The sequence below is a fragment of the Homalodisca vitripennis genome, chromosome 5, assembly GCF_021130785.1.
Source record: "Homalodisca vitripennis isolate AUS2020 chromosome 5, UT_GWSS_2.1, whole genome shotgun sequence".
NCBI lineage: Eukaryota > Metazoa > Arthropoda > Insecta > Hemiptera > Cicadellidae > Homalodisca > Homalodisca vitripennis.
Genome location: NC_060211.1, coordinates 105,392,482 through 105,412,815, shown reverse-complemented (window position 1 = coordinate 105,412,815; position 20,334 = coordinate 105,392,482). Strand labels below are relative to the sequence as shown.

Below are 20,334 nucleotides of genomic sequence, written 5' to 3'. Positions count from 1 at the left end.
ATTGCGATATAGAAAAAAAACCACAATAAAGCAGGAAGAATCCTTATCACATATAGTTAATTCTTGATAAGGGGATCCTTCAACACTTCCTCAGTATCTAAGAGACAGTGTGATTAGTGCATGACTACTTTACAAGACCAAATTACGAACATAGAAGCTTGCACAGTGTTCGAAATTATTTGCTCATTAGTACATACCGAAACTAAGCAAAGTCAACACGGATAATGTAATTCAAAGCAAGTCTCAGAACAATCACGTGGTCATTGTGTAAGAGTTCTGTGGCCACTCAGCTCAGCTGCTGTTCCGTTGACAAGTATATTTTCTCTGTTCGCCGACAGGTGGCAGCTCCTTCCGTCGCTTAACGTGCAGTTTTCTTGAGATCAGTTGTATTGAACTGCGTCTGCTTGAGGCGCTCGCGGTTAAACGTCAACAAAACTAATGTGTGTTTACATTTGATTTGTGAATTGAACCTCTGGAAATGTCAAACCGCCGAATAAACTTTCACCATGAATACCAGACTACTCTTGTAAGTACACTTTAAAATTACTCTTTATCAATTTTATTCGCTTTGATTGAACATAACCTCAATCTTCAATTTTTGTTTACACCGCTCACTGGGAACGTTTAAGTTTGAAAATTGTATGTTGTTTTTTAACTTATACCACTTTTTTTCTTGCTGTTATTGAACACAAAACTATTAAGTGACTGCATTTTAGTCATAAAAAGTGCTGGAAAGTTATAATGATAAGGAACTTCTTTATTATAGTGTATAAATTCGTACTCAATGTAATTGTTAATATATTCGAGTGAAATTATCATAACGTTATATTATCACATGTTTGACTCACTTACTCACTCTCATAATTTTGTTTGGATTTGTAGAAAATGTTAGATTTCTTAGTAAATAACTCTGCCTTTGGGTATATTACACCTCACGTTTACTTTATTATACAACATTAACATCTATACCAAACATTCAGTTTATCATGTCGTTACAATATAAGTTAACAACGTACTATAAGTAAGGTTAGAAGTTACAAATTAGTTCATATTTAACGCTTAGGCGGATTTCATACTTGATGGTGTAACGGATCTTTATTCAATACATTTTTGCGGTAAATTAAGCTATGCTATAAAGTTTTCACGGTCTATCCGCCCCAATTTGTCGGCGGTACAGCTCTTTAGTACTGCATAAGTACGAAGCAAAGTGTGTTTTATACAACCGGATGGAACCCAAAAACTTCAAATTTTCTGTCTACTTCCTATAACAAGTGTTCAACCTACAGGCCGAGCTGGCCGATTATTTGTAATTATTTTCCCTCATGCAGGTGCTTTGAAATGGAACGAGATTTCTTTCAACACACTTATACCCTATCTATTTTCTTGTTAGGCCTTTTCTTTAATAGTTTCAGCAACTTCCTTTCATTAACATATAGCAGATAGCTAACAATATATAGGAATAAGATAACATATATAATTATCTATATTATATAAATTTATTTTCATTAATATTTTATTACTCTTCGTGGTAAACGGGTATGCTGAGAAAAATCACAGAATTTGTGGTTATCAGTGCTCCTGTATTCTCTTTATCTTCTTGCGCGGCATTTGAAAATTTAGAATATACCACCAGAATGAATAAGAGAGATTTTATTTATATGAAGAAGAAGAGTAGAAACGCTTGGTATTCTTTATGATATGGTTATGTTAAGATAAGCTATATGTAGTGTTTGGTCTATTCTTATCTATGTAGAAAAGTATATTGTAATCTCTTTTCTTAGGTAATATTAATATATAGGATTTAGATTCCTCGTCGTGTGTGAGTCTATAGATGTTTATCTATAAATAAGCATGTTTAATACATACATAAAATGAATTATAAAGGCCAGATTCAACATAATCGTGTATGTTCTGTTTATTGTTTTGAAATAAAAATAAATTAATCATTTGGTTTACGTTGTCTCTTGGATTTTAAAGATAATACAAAAATAGTTGTTGCAAGATAATAGTGACCGGTAAAAACTGAATTTATTGGATAACATTTTATTTATTTGTCGTTATTTTTTATTAGCTGGAGAAATATTGCTTTTACGTGGAGACGTTGGTGATTAATTTTAGTTTTTAGGTGGCTGTATGAAAATGTAAGAGGAATATTACAATCTTCCTCATTGCAGAATTTTCGAAAGGTTATTTGCATTTTCGCATGATCACGGCTTACAGAACGCCGTAATAACGTTAATAAATTAAAATAAATCTTGGTAAGGAAAAGTAAATTTATATGTCATGAATAAGACAATGTAAGCAAATAAACAGTTTAAAAGTGGCGGCCCTCCTTGACTAATTCGCAACATAGACCAACTATGAAACTTTAAAGTTTTTAGAAACATTAAGCAATTTCAAAAAACTAATATTTCTTGGTATCTATTAACGTTTCAAGATAGCAGCCACTTCAAATTTCGAAAAGCAGCTATTAGCAACATAGATCCACTATGGTGGTTTTTATGTCCAAGTTAATATGCATCATAGAGGATACGTAAAATAGTTATGGTATTGTCATGTAATTTAAAAAGGCTTTCTTTTGCACGTTTTTTGCATGTTTCATGATAGTAGTAGAATAATGTGTTAAGAAACAAACAATGAAATACTGTAGTCGCAACACGAGTGTAAATGGTAACCGTTATAATTTTTTAATTGATCCAACTAGACATAGCAAAGTAAAATATATGACATTCTGTCTGTCTGTTCGAATATGGAAAATGAACTGACGTATAAAATTGAAATTTTGCATGAAGCTTCATTTTTCGATGAGAAACATTGAGTTCTATCATAGTGCATATCATTTTACACAGGGGATATGTAAAATAGTTGTGATATTGTCGTGTAATTTAAAAAGGATTTCTTTTGCACGTTTTTTGATAACACATAATGTTTTATGATAGTAGCCGAACAAATGTTTGAGAAATAAGCAATAGTGGCAACAGGAGTGAAAAAGGTAACAGTCATGGATTTTTAATTGATTTTGCATGAAGTTTAATTTGCGACGAGAAAAACTAAGTTCGATTATAGTGCATGTCACTCGATTGAATTTGGCTGAGCTTCAGCGAATATCTCTACATCGGTATTTTGTGTAACCATGATGGTAACGAAAAAATTACGCACAAGGGATTTTAGCCCGTGACATATTAAAACATGTATCCTAAATATCCTAATACATACTATTTTACTTTATAGTGACTTGGTGTGCAGACTTTTATTATTTAAACACTGCTATGAACCCCAATTTAATTAACAAAATTTTTACATAAATAAGAATAAGTTCTATGATGTTGCATGAAATTTGCCTGAGCGTCGTTGAAGCGTGTCACTCAGTAAGCTGACCTAAATTTCTCTCATGTATTTCAGGGAATGTACAAAGTTCCTTTCCGTATTACTGTCTGTCGTTCTAGCTGTCAAATGAAATAAAGTATTGACTTGAAATTTTGCATTGAACACTCCAGAGAAGCCTGTACGCGACACGTGGTGTGGCGTACCCCTACCTTGTAATTATTATAATAGCTAACTCGAATACTGTTAGTAACTTGTTTGAACTAGTTTTATTTGTACATTTTTTTACGACTTGTAGACTCAAAGCATGCAATTTCATTCTTAATACAGAGACATCTTATGTAATTATAGATAATTAATCTTTATACTTAATGCAGAATAAATAGTCTACATATAAGACTATAACAGTTTTATGATTTAACTCAAACTTTAGTTGGGATGGTCTTTTTATTGCCCACATCTAGGAAAAATGTACAGACTTTTCCAAAAAGACCTTTTTTGTTATAAAGTTAGGCGAGTATGCTGTAAGCATGGATCTGTTGTAGGGGAACGGTGTAACCAGGATAAGAGAGCGTAGGTGTAATATTTAAACCTGAAATAAAAGCCCGATGGTCGAAAGTCTCCTACACCAATAAATTATTGCAAATGCAGAGAGTTAAAATATTGTTTCTGTTATATAACTTATTAATTAATGAAAATATATTTAGTATCTTAGAGAATAATGTAATTTAAAATTTGTTTGTACTATTTTCAACACTGTGCGAAAAGTGACAAAGGGTGTTGACAGGAAAACGACAAAAATACATGTGATGATAGCATGTTTCAAACTTAGTTTATACAGATAACCTAAAACCCATAGGGACATCAGTTTGTCTGCACGCCGCTATGCACAGACGACAATAGAGGGCGTGGTAGATTCATTCATACTTTGCAGAGAATTTAGCGAGTATAAACATGTAGTCAAGTAATACCCTTGATTACTCCCTTGTGTCATCATTTGTCAATTATTTATTTTTATGTTACATTCTAGTTACACAGTTGTTCCCTGCACCGAATTAATCTAAAATACGTATTCTTGATCTAAAAATCAAAACCTGTGAGAGAACCCTATTCTCTTCCTATTTTATTTATTTATTGGGAATGCAAATTGTTTTTATAAATAATATTATTTATGTTTAAATCAATAGACTAATGAGTGTTTGTTGCAAAATAAAGTCTCTTTTATAAACATAAATGCTAACACTACATAACAGCATACATATGTTGGATATGATGCAAGGATTAAATCCAAGTTTATTAAGAAATACTTATTTGGATTTGACTAGTAAGTGATACATGTTGAATGTCTGCAGTAATGCTATTGTCAGCTTCAGAGACTGGGACAGGAATGCTTTTATGGTTCAGTTTGGTGCCATCTTTGTATGCCCCACTCTTAGATCATTCCAAAACAAAACGCATAATTTTTGTTGTATTCGATAGTATTAGTATATTTAGCTAACAGTAGTCCATCGTTATCGTCTCTGGAGCATTAATCCGAATGATGGTGTAGCTGGTTATATGTTTTTACAAAATATTTTACACCAAATTAGCAGAAAAAATAATAGTGAATGGGAAATTTTAGATACAGGTTCGGATTCGTATTCAGGTCAAGGGAAATTATCGTTTTGTACACGAGAGTCTTAAGAAAAATTAAACCTCGACAAGAGAAGTTACACGCTGACACAAATTACAGCTGTTATGCCCAATGTCCATGTTTAAGCATTACTATGGCTGCCAGCTGATCTTTGAAACGAGATTTTTCAGTACTGACAACCAGCATTTACAAGCCTTGTAAATAATGTATGAGAAAGGTGCTCACTTGTACGTCCTTGGTTGAGAGTTGTGTACCCATGCTGAAAGGGTTCATCGCCGGAGATGAAGCTCATTGAACCAGTCTTTGAGACGAATTGAGTTAAGGACGTTACAATCACTATTTCTCGACAATGATTTCTGCCCTTTTCATCTGTTGTCAAATCCTAAAACATGGCAATCATATCGTTGCTCCAGACGTGAAAAAGGTGAAAGCGAATAATACAGATACGAGTGTATGCCTGAAAAACTGAGCACTAATGTCAGGTGTGAAAAACCACGACACAATACACATGTATTGTTTAAACATCTGATACACACAACACAGTTAAGCAACACTGGACAAGAACCACATTCATGAAGACTCAGCAATGGCAGTGCGGGTGGGTTGTAGGTTCCATTCCAATTTTCGTGATGATTTCCAAACCAGCAATATTTAGCAATTTTAGGCTTTTTCACTAGTTCCTTTTCTCTAAGTTCTCTTTGTGTTCTTTAACTTTCACATTTATTGATCTTTTTGCCTCGACTACGTGCTTCCTAGACGAGTTATAAATATGACATATACTGTATAGCTATATAAGGCTAAAAAACAACACATTTAACACCAATACCATTGTTTCTGCATCTTACAAGTAAATTACATTATTGTAATGCGACTTATTTTTCGACTGCTTCGTTATATTTGGTTTTATTATTGTATTCGTGACAACTGGTTATGGCGAATTGGCCAGAACTCTTGAATACAATAACAGATATTGCATATACAAACAAATAAGGAAACGTTAAAATATATTCACGTGGAAAAAGATAAACAGATTATAATACCGGCGAAGTGTCACCAGTAATTGATTGATAAAGGTAGTAGGTTTTGTAAAACTCGATTTGTCACTTATTTAGCATAAATCGTTAGGTAACTCTACTGCATTGAATATTAATATGTACACTGTATGTACATAATTCCCATATAGTATGCGGAGTGGGGAGGGGGTATAACGAAGCTCTGTGATTATAAGACCTTGGTAACAAAATGATACATGACTGATTTTAATTCTAATATTGAACGTTAGGTGTATTTTAATGCGCTACGCTAAACCTACATAACCTCAATAGAGCGCTATAAATGTTTGTAAAGTCAACAATCGTTGCTATCATTGGCCGAAACGTTATCAGTACTGTAAAGCCGTTGAATGCCGATATCTCTAACTTCATCGTCTCGGCCTATCTATATCTAGGCCACTGTTGGAAATTTAATTAAAGCTAAATTGAAATCTCTATTCTGTTAATTGCTCAGTAACAAATACATACCGTCGGTGGGGAAAGAATGGCAATACATATTATACTTTAAAAATGTTGGATACGCTGTTTTTGTTAATACAACTTATTGTTATAATATTTTATTATTATTATTATAACTTACTAAGTAATAATAATCTATAGTTCTTCGTAGAACGTGAAATGTTAAATCGAAGTGTTACAATTACTAGTGACGTGAACTATACCAATTACAAATTGCGTACGATTATTTTATGAGTTATAGACGTATAGTACATTAAGTCTTTGTCTTCTATGAGTGAATATCAATGAGGAAATTAAGAGCTATATTTCACGGATTCGTGACGTTGTGACGTTTGTATTTGTAGTTAAATTGAGATAAAGTGACTGTGTGATATTTATGTTAATGCCTGTGAACATCCACGTAATAAATGGTAATGACGCGACAATAGTAACAATACATGTTGATCGTAGGTTCTGTCTTTGTGTGTAGTTTACATACTCATACTCAGTATTAAAAACGTTGATAAAACGTGATAAAAACTAAGAATTACATGACCATTGTCACGCACCAAAAGTTATGGATGTTCTGATAAGCACAATTAAATCATTTCTGCTTGCTGACAATAAGCTTTATGCTATTTACGATCCCGTATAACATTTAGGCTACGTTAATTAACTTTTCATCACAATGAAAAATGGATTATAGTCAAACATGGATAATTTGGGTTTTAATTCGAAATCTTGGTCGATTCGAACTTTTCTCTCGGTCCCTTCATATACGTATACAAAATAATTATTGGAATAATTAATTATTAATTACATTAAATAAATCCCTATACAAAGCCTGCATATTTCGAAACATTGGATAATGATTCAATTTTTGTTTCTTGAGCTGTGAATTATGCAACTCTCACTACGGGTTGTAGATTTACGGTATGCACGACTGTAGATCGGTCAGTATACCTACAGGCAGGTTGAATATTATTGATTGGGTATAAAAATAGTACGTTTAACTGGTGCAGGCCTAATAGTAACTAGCTTATGCGAACAAGCTGTAACTCGCGCATTTCTTGCCGTAGCTTAACCGAAATGAAATGAAATGAAATGAAAAATGACTTTATTTACAGAGGCGAAGTTAGGACTTAAAAGTCCTCTCTACCACTTAACCTCCGCCGAGGCTCTTTGCTCAAAGTAAATTATTGACGATACATTATTTAACACGATTTCTGACATTTTTCATCGTTGTATGTCATAAACTTGAACACAATATTTTTGAGAACTGATATCCGTTCTTTTCCTTCGATGTCAAGACGTTAGACATAAGGTTATGTATGCACGGACACTAGTGAACAAAAATCAGGGTGACAAACATGTACCTGACACTCAGCACAGACAGATTGAGCACAAAGAATGAACACTAAAGCACTTAGATACACTGCAGCAATGCAGATGCACTCTGTACAGTAGTAAGTGGAGACTAAGTACTTCGCGCCGCGTCTCCCGCGTCGTGATGGCTCAGCACTCAGCAGCTAGTGGCGCAACACATAGACACGCGGTGAAGGGTGGTTTTCAAGAGAATTGAACTGTAAGAATTGTCCAATGAAGATTATAAGACTATGTTATATCTTTACTGTCAAAATTATAAATGTCGTATTTTATTCTAATCAATGGTCTTTAAAATTGATGAAGATAATGTAATAATCCGGTTGTGTAGTTAGTTACCTGTAACATACTGTACACAAATTCGTGTGTATAATAATAATGTATTTTATTGTGTATAAACACTGACATGTTACCACAATAATTGCAAAGTAAAATACATAGCCTACCAACATGTTGCATTCGTCACTCCATGTGAATCTCATATATAGGTCTACAAACAATCGTTACATTCTCTCCAATTCTCATTCATTCCAAATTTCCCCACTCCTGCCCCAATTTCAGTAAGCGAATAATGTGGTCTCGAAAACGTGTGTCCAACTCGTCTATACTGGTAAATGCTTTTGAAATCAACGCGGTGTTTAGTTTTACAGTGCATTTAGGCATCACAGTATTTTTGTATTGAATTGGGCAATTGTTTGACAGATAAAACTCCTACTTGAGAAGGTAAACGTTCATAATCTACCGTGCCGTGTCTCCCAGTTCGGTTGTTATCCCTGACTCTAGTTTCATAAGGGTGTATGTCTCTACCTCTAGGATTGCACTTTGTCAGCAAAAAGAGGTCTTCGAAATACAGAAGCAGTGTAATGTCAACAGTTTCAAACTTTTGAATGCTGGCTTGCACGGCTCTCTAAGTTGCAGCTTTGTAACTTACCTTGAGGGATTTTTTAAAGAGTAAATATCCTTGACAATTTATGTTTTCATAAACTCATCACAAAGCTACGCCATAGTTTAGTCTCAAAAGGAACTCGAACCTGTCACATTGCCTACGATGTTTTAGTTACTCTCAAGGTCGTCACTTGAGCTTGTTTCCAAGCGAATATTTGACCATCGATAGATTACCATAATCGAAAGCCGAATGTGTAACGAAGGGGTAGAAGGTGGCACAAGGGTTATCGGTGGGCGGGACCTCGTGAACAAGTCTATCCGTGGACCTCAGTGCTAGCACACATGTACGGACGGACAGACAGAATGTATCGTCAAGTGAGCAACAGCTCTCTGCGGGGGGTAATGTATCTCTTACTCGATACATTCTGGCACTAACAAATACACTAAGTCACTAACTACTCTCCGACAGGTGTGTCCAGTTTTGGACTGACATCGCGCGCGAAAAATAAACACTTGGATTTGAAAAGGTTGAATCGGTTTTAGAAAGTCGTACCTGGAGCAGCCGTGTAATGTAATCTATGTATGATTTTAACAATGACCGTGTAGAAATTGCGTACCTGTAAAGGACCGATTTTGTATCTCTTAATGTGTGCCGGTGTTATAAAATTCAAGGCGTGGACAGAAATACCGATGAGTGTGGTGTTATCAGTTACGTAAGGAGGTTATCACGGGGTCAGTGAATCAATGGCGATTGTTCAGTGTCTGCAGGAGGCGGGGAGCAGACACTGCGCGCATCGTCTCTGCAGATCTGTAAAACCTTACCTAGCTCTGTAAGGCCGCGTCCCCGACAGAACACATTTTATCACTAATTGTAAACATACGCAGGTCCAACCTTGCTGCAAACGTGATTGCGCCTGTAATTGCCCGAACCACGTTTTCTCCGCTATCACATTTCCTTATTTTGTTTCATTAATAGTTTGTTCATTCGGATGTTAAATTGCTGTTGTTTTTTGCTTGTTTTGAGTGTTTGTTGTGGTAGGAATCTCAGAGTAGTTAGAGCAATTGCGTCTTTATTGCATTTGTATTGCAGTCTACACGCTTCACTGCGGTTCCAGGCACGTTATTTTTGTTTCTAACGATCGCTTCACTAGTACATCAATGACTACCACTGGTTCTTACACGGCGTTTAAAATATCATTATGCATTAAACCTTTCGGAACGTTTCTACCGTTTCATTGCCAACAAATAAGTCTCTTTTAGATATAACTTTACTATTATGGGCTGTAGAAGATTAAGAAGAGGGCGTTAAGTGTTATTAAGACAGGGGTGTATGATTTATTTTTAACATAACTCACTGTTTAACACGTAATTATTGTAATATGTGAATGTTCGCGCATCGTAATTATAACGTTAAGATGGTGTTATTTTCAATGTAAATGAACTACAGAAATGTATAAGAAGTGTCAATGTGTAGTGTGATACAATTATCTATATCTAAAGCACACATTCTGCATCTAATGTACTATTGTACAGCTCAGGACTGACTCATTTGTTCACTGGAATACTTAATATATAAATTCAAACCAACTCCCAGCTGTGCTAAGCATCTGTAACTGTGTAACCTGTTGGTACACTTGTCACTTAGACCGGATAACCGATGGAAAAAAAGTAAAAAATCTGAGAATGTTTCTCCTCACAAATTATTTTATCCCCGTGTAAAAAATAAAATTCCCGCACCTGTTATTTAGATTTTATCGTATTTCCAGAAAGTCTGTAACATAAGTCATCACACTTATAGAATAGGCCGTGTAATAACAAGAAAACCCGGGAACATTTTTATATAACTTAAAAAAAAAACTAAACAAATTATTCTCCACTTGCCCAGCTCGATAGCAGCCGAACCATAAGTAGCATTGCCAATTTCACATTTCAGTGTGTATCCCTTGCAGTCATAAGACTATACTGTAAGTAATGGTTAAAATACCTTACAAAACCGGTTTTGGTGGACCGACGTTGTTCAAAGATAACAATTTCTGCGTTAATGGTTTGAGTTTGCTCAAAACCTTTAAGTAGCAAATAACACAAAGTAAATAAGCGTGTATGAGTCGGTTTCTTTCTTACGAAGTGAAACTTCTGAAAAAAAAAGAATTTACTGTTTATTAGACAAATAAAATGGTAGGAACGCGTAAAGAAACTATCACGCAACATTTCAGCTTTATTTACCATGCAGATTTTTAGGTACCTGTAGTTTTTTATGTAGAGATATACAAATTAACTAATAAAATGAAATTTTGTAGGTATCCCCATTTACATTTCAATAATATAATATAAGTATCTCAATTTACTGCATTATATTTACTGTAGTTGAAAATATCGGTGGATATGGGTTTCACGGATACCTGTTTGATAAGACACGGTTTCTCCGTGGCAAATGGAAAATAAGATGTTAGCTTTTAATAATAATTATAAATAACAATGAAAATGGGTTACAATGGAGAACTGCTTGATATGTTACAGTTTGAAATGGATTTTCAGATTTACTTTAGACACCTTATTAACTAAATTTGACAAACCTATTGGATTTTAGGATGTAAAAACATTGAAAAAATTAAAAAAGTAAGAGTTTTTTTCTTTCTCTTCATAAAACTCGTATAAAACATAAAAAAAACACTATTTAACCCAAATTTTATAATTTAAAGTCTCATTGGTAATTTAACTACTTTGTCAACTTAATGTTGTAATAAATCAACTTCACGGTCACATTGCGCTTTAGAATATTTAATCTATTGGCCATTGGCTGAGCGTTAGCGAAACCTATCACTCGAGCGAACTGACCTATAGACTTGAAACTACATGAAGCTTCTTAATTTCAACACTGAGTTCGATAAAGGTGCTTGTCACCCTATAGGATTTGGCTGAGCGTTGGAGAATATTTTTTCATTAGACTTATAGGTAACCATGTGAAAATATCATGTACCAAGATATCTCGAGAAAGATTTCATCTGTTCACTTTGATTTTTAAATGAAACCTCATTTCTACATAGACAAGAATGAGTACTTACTATATGCATGCAATTTGGATGTGTATTAATTAAGCGTATCACTCAGTAGGCCGACATAACTTCTCTTTTGTCTGCAGGGAAACATTTCTTTTCTGTACGATTTTATATCTGTTAATCTGTCCGTAAGAGATCTAGAGAATTAAAGATTAGAGCTATATATGCAATTATGTATGCCTGTTAAGCGACAAGTGTATGGCATACTTTTAACTTGTCTTATTGTAACAGGTCAAAATTTTTATTTAATAAACACTCCTTCCAGTCAAAGAACCCCCACTCCCGGCCATTAAACAGCTCAGTTAACTTTCTCTTTCCCTTAAACCAAAAACTTCGAGGTTATCCTGACCTCTGGTAAGCTTATCCCCGTGGTAAAATTATTTTCCTCGTCTATTGCTGATCGTAAGTTACTTTGAACCGTAAGTATTTTTCCCGATTCACACGTAGTAAGTAACTCATGGTAACTCGAGGTTAAGTGGTAGAGAGGACTTTATAGTCCTAACTTCGCCTCTAATAAAGACATTTTTCATTTCATTTCATTTCATGGTCAAACATACGTCTTGGTCAACGTACAACCATAACAGAAAGCGGTAAAACGTAACCACTATATTCAACTCAGCATTAAATTAAACCTTAGCCAAAGGCGAGTACAGTTACTCTTTTTTACAAAAGTTCAAATCTTATCATGAATAATTGAACTATATATATTCGGTAACGGTTTCAATTTTCCAACAACATAATCTTGTTTCTAAACCACGATATTAATTATTTTGTTCTGATAGCAGTGACAGAAAACCGTCACATCGTCAATCAATCATTCTTAGGTGCGAAATACTGCACGTACAGTTCAAACAACTTAGCGTGTCACGTGTTTTGGAGTAAAAGAAATTAGGTAATATTAGGAATATGAGGAAATTTGAAGAGAAAAATCACAGCTGGTATTATTAAATTGTATTTTTTTCTTTATTTATTTACTAACCCGTTCTTTGTCCTTGCTTAACTAGCTATTGATATGAAATAAATAAAAGTTTGATTTAAATTATTATTGAGTTTATTTGTCACATGTATAATACAGGGTTTCATGGATTATACTGCCATGGGCACATAAAAACAATTATATCCAACATAGGAAAGATTTTGGTGCATGTTAAATTTGAATTTATACAAACATTGGTTTGAATTTTGAAAGATTTGGAATCTTAAATTGGGTACATCTTACTTGAGTTTCAAATCCAGTTTTACTTTGTGTGTTCCATTGACACTTATTCATCTTCTAATCACCTTTGTCGGTTTAATGTAAATTTAATACTGGTAGTAGTAATCCTTGCAGATCTGAGAGTTCTGGTTGCCATCCAATATTCGAGTGTTCATCATCAAGTGTCTTTTCTGTTCTTCGATTCAAAAATCGAGATTCACCAATTTAATACAAATAATAAAAGTATTACTGTATATAATAACTCAAATGTTTATTAACTTTGATGAGAAAAGCTTCTTCTCAGTCTCCTATTAAGCCATTATTCCAAAGAATCAAATTCCATTATTGTAAAGTCACCAGCTGATCTAAATTCACGTTATAACTCCAGGTGTTGTAAACTTACTTTGCATAACAATCTCCTTGGTATTAAGATCTAATGTATTCTGTGGTATTTGGTCTAAGGAATTACTTTATTTTATCTGATGATTCAATTTTACATTAGTTTATGTATTTCTATCTATGTATGATAATTTGTTTTATGTTCATTTTAACTCTAAAATAGGTTGCTAGTTTTTCTTAATTTTAAAATCTATTAATTTATATATGTTTATTGTAAGTTATCAAAATTGTATGGGTGTATGTTCTTCTTCTTGTGTGGATTCCTGTGTGCGCGCGCGCGCGTGTGTGTGTGTGTGTGTGTGTGTGTGTGTGTGTGTGTGCGTGTGTGTGTGTGTGTGTGTGTGTGTGTGTGTGTGTGTACATATGTGGTATAAACTCTTATAGTTATTTATTAATCTTTTATAAACAAACATAAAATAATATGAACTATTAAATTTTCAAAACTGTAACAATTTATAGCTTGGATTTTTGCGTATTAAATTATGTGTTCCTTTCGGAGAAAAACTAAGCAGAAACATTGGCAGTTTTTTAGTCTGGAATACGTAGTCATGGGTGAAGTGAAACATTACGAGAGCAATGATATTATCTATTTACTGATTTGTTGTAGTTTCTTACACACTCATTAAGAGAGGCATGTTTAAGGGTATAATAGTTTGTTATGTCGGATTTGATAATGTACTAAATATTTCGATAGCATCTAATGGAAAAGCCATTGATAAAACAAGTTCTTTCCTTTTTCGGTGCGGATAATTTATTATTTTCTCAATAACTTTGTTATGGTTCTTATTCGAAAGCATAACCTACCAACTCAAAAACATATTCTTTTAAAATTACCAACGAGATGAGTTTTTTTACTGTTATATCTACTTCATACTTTTTCAAGATCTACTTAGATCAACACTCGTCATGTATTGCATTGGTAAGGTAAGATTTAATTTCAGTTATAAATAAATACCAGAGCCAAAATTAATTCTATTTGATTTATTTTTAATATTTATTTTTTGGGTGTTACTCAAGAGAAATTTGTAATGCTGTTTTAAATTCTCGTTGAAAAATGATATTCATTTTTTTTATTATTGAGCTGTTGTATATTAAAAACGTAGAGGTATTGTAGAATTTTACTCGCACTTTTCTTATCGTGAGCAAACGACGAGTACTAAGGTCAAGGACTCCAGATACAATCATATGAAGGTCAGCCTTATTACTCACCAGTCTGCCAGTAATATATTACCAATTTAAATTGTACAAAATCGGATAATATTATCTTAAAATCAAAACTGTGTTTAAATAGTCCCAAATAAATGACGATTTAACGACAAAGTTAAAAGCTTAGGTCAAGAAATGAAAAATAAAAAACATCTAGACCATTTAAAAATTAACCTTATTAAAATAACAGTGTGTTTTGAACTCAATTAAAGCCCTGTGAAAGCGCATTCTCAGTAAAAAAAACTTTTCTTGCCATGACTGTTTTTGTTTTTGGAATTTGTTTTTTTTTTTGCCCTGTTGGAATTTAATACTCCGGAGTTATTCTAAAGGTTTGTTCTTTACTTTCGTAAGGTTTTACTACCTTTTCTGAAACTTAGAAGTTATATACAATTTTAATTCTCCCATAATACGAATTCCGGAGTATTTTCTCTATTTTGTGTATTGTATCCTTTTGTGGTATACAAGATATTGTTGTACGTACAACAGTTTGATAGCTGAAATGCACTTTCAAAACCCAGAGACGTCGCGTCGGTTATGTACGAAATTGTAGGCTATAGTTTGACTGTCAATACGTACCTGCACGTTGGTTTTTTTACATTACACTTGTGTTTGTCATTTATTTCCAGATTTCACACAAACGAACTGTTCCGATGTCGTATAACTGTTCATATGTTGTTTAATAGCATTTTCATACAATATGTCTACTTGTAGTTGTATTCTAATGTTAATTTGGATATCGTGAGTTATATTTGTAACTTGAAGTCGTTCTTGCATTTAAAACCGTTTTCCCGTTTTTCGCGGATTCAGTTTGATTGCTATTAAATTAGCAATAGTTAAGTAAAAAAATATACCTTGTGAAAGGATACATCGCTATATGTTGCAAAATATTTAACGTAACGTTTGAGGATTGAAATATATCATCTTCGTTTGTCATTTATATAATTTGTTCATGGAAAAAGAAAGAAAAAGGAAAGATAGAAAAATGGAACAAATATTTCTTTGTCTTCTTTTTTCTTTATTTTGTTTCTTTTTTTCCATGAATTGATTATATAATCACCTGACGAAGAGAATAGTTTGCAATCCTCGAAACGTTGCGAACCATGACAAATGTACGAAGCCCTATTATTCTTTCAAACCTTCCATCGTCATTAACAAACTCTAAACAAAGAATATACCTTGTGTTAGCTAAACTGTTACTAAAACTGAACCTGTGAAGTGGATCTCATTAAAATGACTCTCGAGAGGCATGACAACAAACTAGCGTTATTAAACAGACAGACGCTATTGTTTGAGACGAGAAATAAACACGCACTCGTGTCACAACTTACTGTATTCAATAAGGTCGGTAACAGGGTAGACCGAAATTGTATCAAATAATAGTACATTTGAAAACTATGAGATTTAAAATCAGAAATAATAAAGTGAATGCGTTGCTACTGACTGAGTTTAACCTCAACTCAGATCCTGCTTATTGCAATATTAAGAACTATAAGGATTAACCGCGCTATATATATATATATATATATATATATATATATATATATATATATATATATATATATACTAATATAGACTGAGATATAATATTTCTCAGTCTATATTAGTTTGTTTCACTGTAAATTAACTTCGTCTAGTCAATGAATATAACACTTGTGAGTAAATTAATTATAACTTTAATTACTGTGTTAAATAAATTAACATACATTTTGGTTTACAGAATAATAGTGTAATATAAACAGTGATTTTGATCAAATTGAGTCCTTTATAGTCAATATATGTTTCAATAATTGATAATAATTCAATAAGTATTGAGGTTTGGATGGGTTAGTGGCACGTTAATAAACGTCTAGTCCGCCTTATTCGGATGAATCCTAATCCATATGATACTTTTTTCGCCAAAAAATCTCCTCTGTTATCGTATAATTACAAGGTAGGGGATATCTAAACATGATTTCAAGAGTATGGTTTATTTCATTCTTGAGATATCCAGGTGACAGATAGACAGACAATCATAAAAAAAATTGTAACAACCCCGTTAGACAAAAGAGATACGAGATGCGTGACTGAGTGACTTCAATGACACTCTGCCTAATCCCATGGATGGACAACCATACGGAACTCGGTATTGTTTATACAGATTTATAAAGCTTCATGGAAAATTTAAAGTTTATAATGTCAATTCGTTCGCAAAACATCGTGCGGACAAACAGGCAGAAATATTTAAATTCCTCGAGTGCTCAACAGCACTCGATAACGCTCAGGGGGGAAAAATTTGTTACGATTTTTTCTAAGCATTTTTCTAAGGACCGTCAAAAAGCTGTATTAAAAGAACTAGTATTGAACTAGCGTAATAATTTTAAATAAGAGTTAATTTTATTGTCAAATTAAGCTAAAGCAAGCTTGATATTAATATTTATTAAGCAAAAGCGAGATTAATATATAATAATTTCTTATTTTTTGTAAGGCGATTTTAGTTATCTACAATTACTATTTTATATGGATATTTGCTTTCAATTTAAAGGTCATGTCATTCTAGATATTATGCCTTTTTTGTGGATTTAAAATACACCCGACCATACGGCTTCTAATGTTAACCGTATGCTGTTGGTTCAGTTTAGTTTGAAACGGTTGATTGCTAGAACACAGGCGTTGCTTAGAAAATTTATTCTCTCTCAATCTAATAACCACCAACGTAACATCAGCTGACTGGTTATAACATCCACATCAGCTTATTCCTTTATGGTGGCTTACACTCATATAATTTTAAGCGGGATGTTACAATATTAGTGACATGCAAGGCCAGTAATCGCAGTACAATATACACTTGGTTCTGTATGCTGAAAGCTGAACATTGATTGCCTCGTCAAAGGTGATAAAACTGTTGAGATAGTAGACAACCGTAATCCAGGGCTTAGAGATCACGATCAGCTCATCAATTGGGTTTGCAAAATACAGTCGTATCGTTAATAGGTTCCTACACGTCAATATCAGACATATTAGATAGTGACGGATTGATGTGTGTGTTGAGGATAATCAATTTTTGTTCAGCATTCAATCGTGTGTTTTCGAGAGATGTCGAAAAACAATATTGCAGTAATTACGAGTGCATCAATATTACTGTTAATGTTAATTGCTGTAATATGGTGGAAATTTAATATAAATTTACTGTCGTTTACGCAATATACTTTATGTATATTGTAACAGCCGATGTTTTGTAGTAAGTTTAAATTAACATTGCATAAGTTTCAAGCAATCTTGAAAATTTTTAACTGAACTAAATAATGTCAAAAATGCCTGAGACATCAACAAAGTAATTTTTTTGGCTGAAAAGCTAAGGAAATCACGAACTATGATCACGTTACAATCGTAGATCAATGAAATAGTGTCATGTCAAAAGATTTAAAAACAATGTTTTTTTAATGAATAAAGTATTTTGAGAAATTACATATTTATATTAGTGTAACGGATGATACGTGACAATCTGTATGATTAGCCTACGAACATAATTGAGACAGCCAACCAATCTTTCGACATACTTTTTTCAAACAAAAGTGTAAAATAGTATCAAACATGAAATGTTTCTTGTAATTTGTAATTATAATTAGTAGGCAATATTTTATTCTTATATTAACATAAGTAGAAGTGTTATTGATACACCTTATCTAGACAGTCCTGGGAATCTTGGAGGTTCGAGGTGGTTTTAGGTAAGAAGCTTATTCGCTTGTTCTTGTGTTTTTGAAGAAAGTTTTCCAACCCTGCGATCCTTAACTTCGAATATCCCCCATTAAGAGGCAATATAACAGTCAAAACGTTACTCGGGGCTGTGCTGGTTTTGAAAAATACACGTCTTGATTTATATAATAATAATCTATAAATCACCTGAACAGCAATGTTACGTGTAAAGGAATAATAATAATATTCTTGTTGTATAAAAGACAATTGCATTGCATTGCAAATTTTAAATAATTGCATTTCACATGAATCTCTAAGTTTCAATTTTGAGATGATTCGAACAGTTCGTTTTTTAGTCTAAATACTTTCTGAAGATTGTATTCAGCACAGCTGCTCAAAGATTATTCCATAAACCAAATGTGTGTTCATAAAACAAAAGTATGCCATTCTCGAGACTTGAAGAGAACAAAACTTTGCTAAGTTATGTAAGACATAGATGCCTAAAGCAAGTTTAGTACAAACGCTGTGTATACGGTCGTTCCAGGTCAAACCGGGATATATATTCTCGGGAAGTTTGTGGAATCTACGAGTATATCCTCTAGGAGAACTTCATCCACCATGACAGTAGGGAAATTTGATTCAACTGTTCCTTAAGACATATATAAATAACATTAGAGTTAGAAATTATTAGAAAAAATTTGAATGCATAAATTGAGAGCATTGAATGGTGTAACTTCCAAGTTCTCTTTTGATAATGATTTGATGCATAGAGTCGTATCATCGGCATATTGAACTCTTTCCATCTTGGTTTGGCAAGTTCAACGTATTTACGTAAAGAAAAAGTACTGGACCCAAAATCGATCTTTGCGGAACGCCAAAAGTCATTTTAACTTTATAGAGTGTCACTGGGTATCCCTAAAGTCTGTTATGAGCGTAATAAATCCTCTGGACCCTAACACTTCTCACTATATCAGGGTCATAAGTTAGTGCTCCTCAATAATAGTCGTAAACTTAATTAATTGGAATGTAAACTGTACTGGTGAAATGTGTGAAGGCGGTTAAGTACCCAATAATTAAGTCTAACTTAGTCTCAGTAGTACAATCAATTACAAGGTCAACAACAACATTAGTTCGTCGAGCGCCATCACTTGGCGCGAGAGTTGGTCGTCCAGAAATTGTGGTAGGCCAAATTTATGAACCTGACGTCGCGATTGTTGTGGAAGAACGAAGATTAACATCTGCCAAGGCAGCCATATAAAGTTCCACAGCATAATTTTTACAGCTCGATGAACATAATGTTTACAGTTCGGTGCCCTTTAAAATTATATTTACCTGGCATAGACTCTCGTGGAGGCGTTATCAAGTACCCCTCTGTGGTTACAAAGATGTACTGACAGAATGATGTGGTCAGTAACGGTCGGTAGGATACATTGCTACACCGGTGTCATCTTTCTGCACCAGACACGTAGCCTGTCGTTTGTATATGATCGAGTACATGTAATTGAACGTATACTAGGATTATGAACGATTGCCATCGTTATGTGTTCCGAGAATATACACGACGTTTTAAGAACTGGTATTTTCTCTCTTTTTAAAGTGTCAAAACCTAAAACAAGGTTAAGTATACAAACATTGTTTAGTTAAACGAGGATATATTTATAGTATTGATTTATAGTTTTTTATATATTTATTGTTTGTTGTCAACTTTAACGTTTTATGTACATTTTCATATGTTTAATTTATTTTCTTTTTTGATTGCTTGACCTTTTGTTATAAGTTCAAGGTCAGCTTCTTTTGACAGCTAAAGAAGAGAGCAGATAACAGTTCTTGAAACTTTAAATTTCTAGTAACGCATAACGATTACAAATTTCTTCAATCCTGTTGTGCTTTCAAATAATCTATTGTCATTAAATTATTCAAACAAAGGACTTAAAATCGGCTTATAAACCATTCACAACATTCCAGTACATCTGGACCTAGAAACTATTTAGTACATACCTTAAACATAAAAGTCCATTACATTATTTCCCAGGGAAACAACGATCCTGTTTATTTATTAAATATGGGAGTATATACTAATGTTTTTCTGTC

The 20,334-nt window shown here is 33.3% G+C and overlaps 1 protein-coding gene across 1 annotated transcript in view; it reads left to right on the top strand.

The window, feature by feature from the left end:
- The first annotated feature begins 344 nt into the window (after positions 1–344).
- LOC124362642 (chloride channel protein 2) overlaps positions 345–20,334 on the top strand; it is a 153,010-nt gene continuing 133,020 nt past the window's right edge. Inside the window, exon 1 of the mRNA XM_046817325.1 lies at positions 345–526. Within this exon, the coding sequence (XP_046673281.1) occupies positions 479–526 (48 nt within the window). The 5' untranslated portion in view covers positions 345–478. The remainder of the gene's footprint in view (positions 527–20,334) is intronic.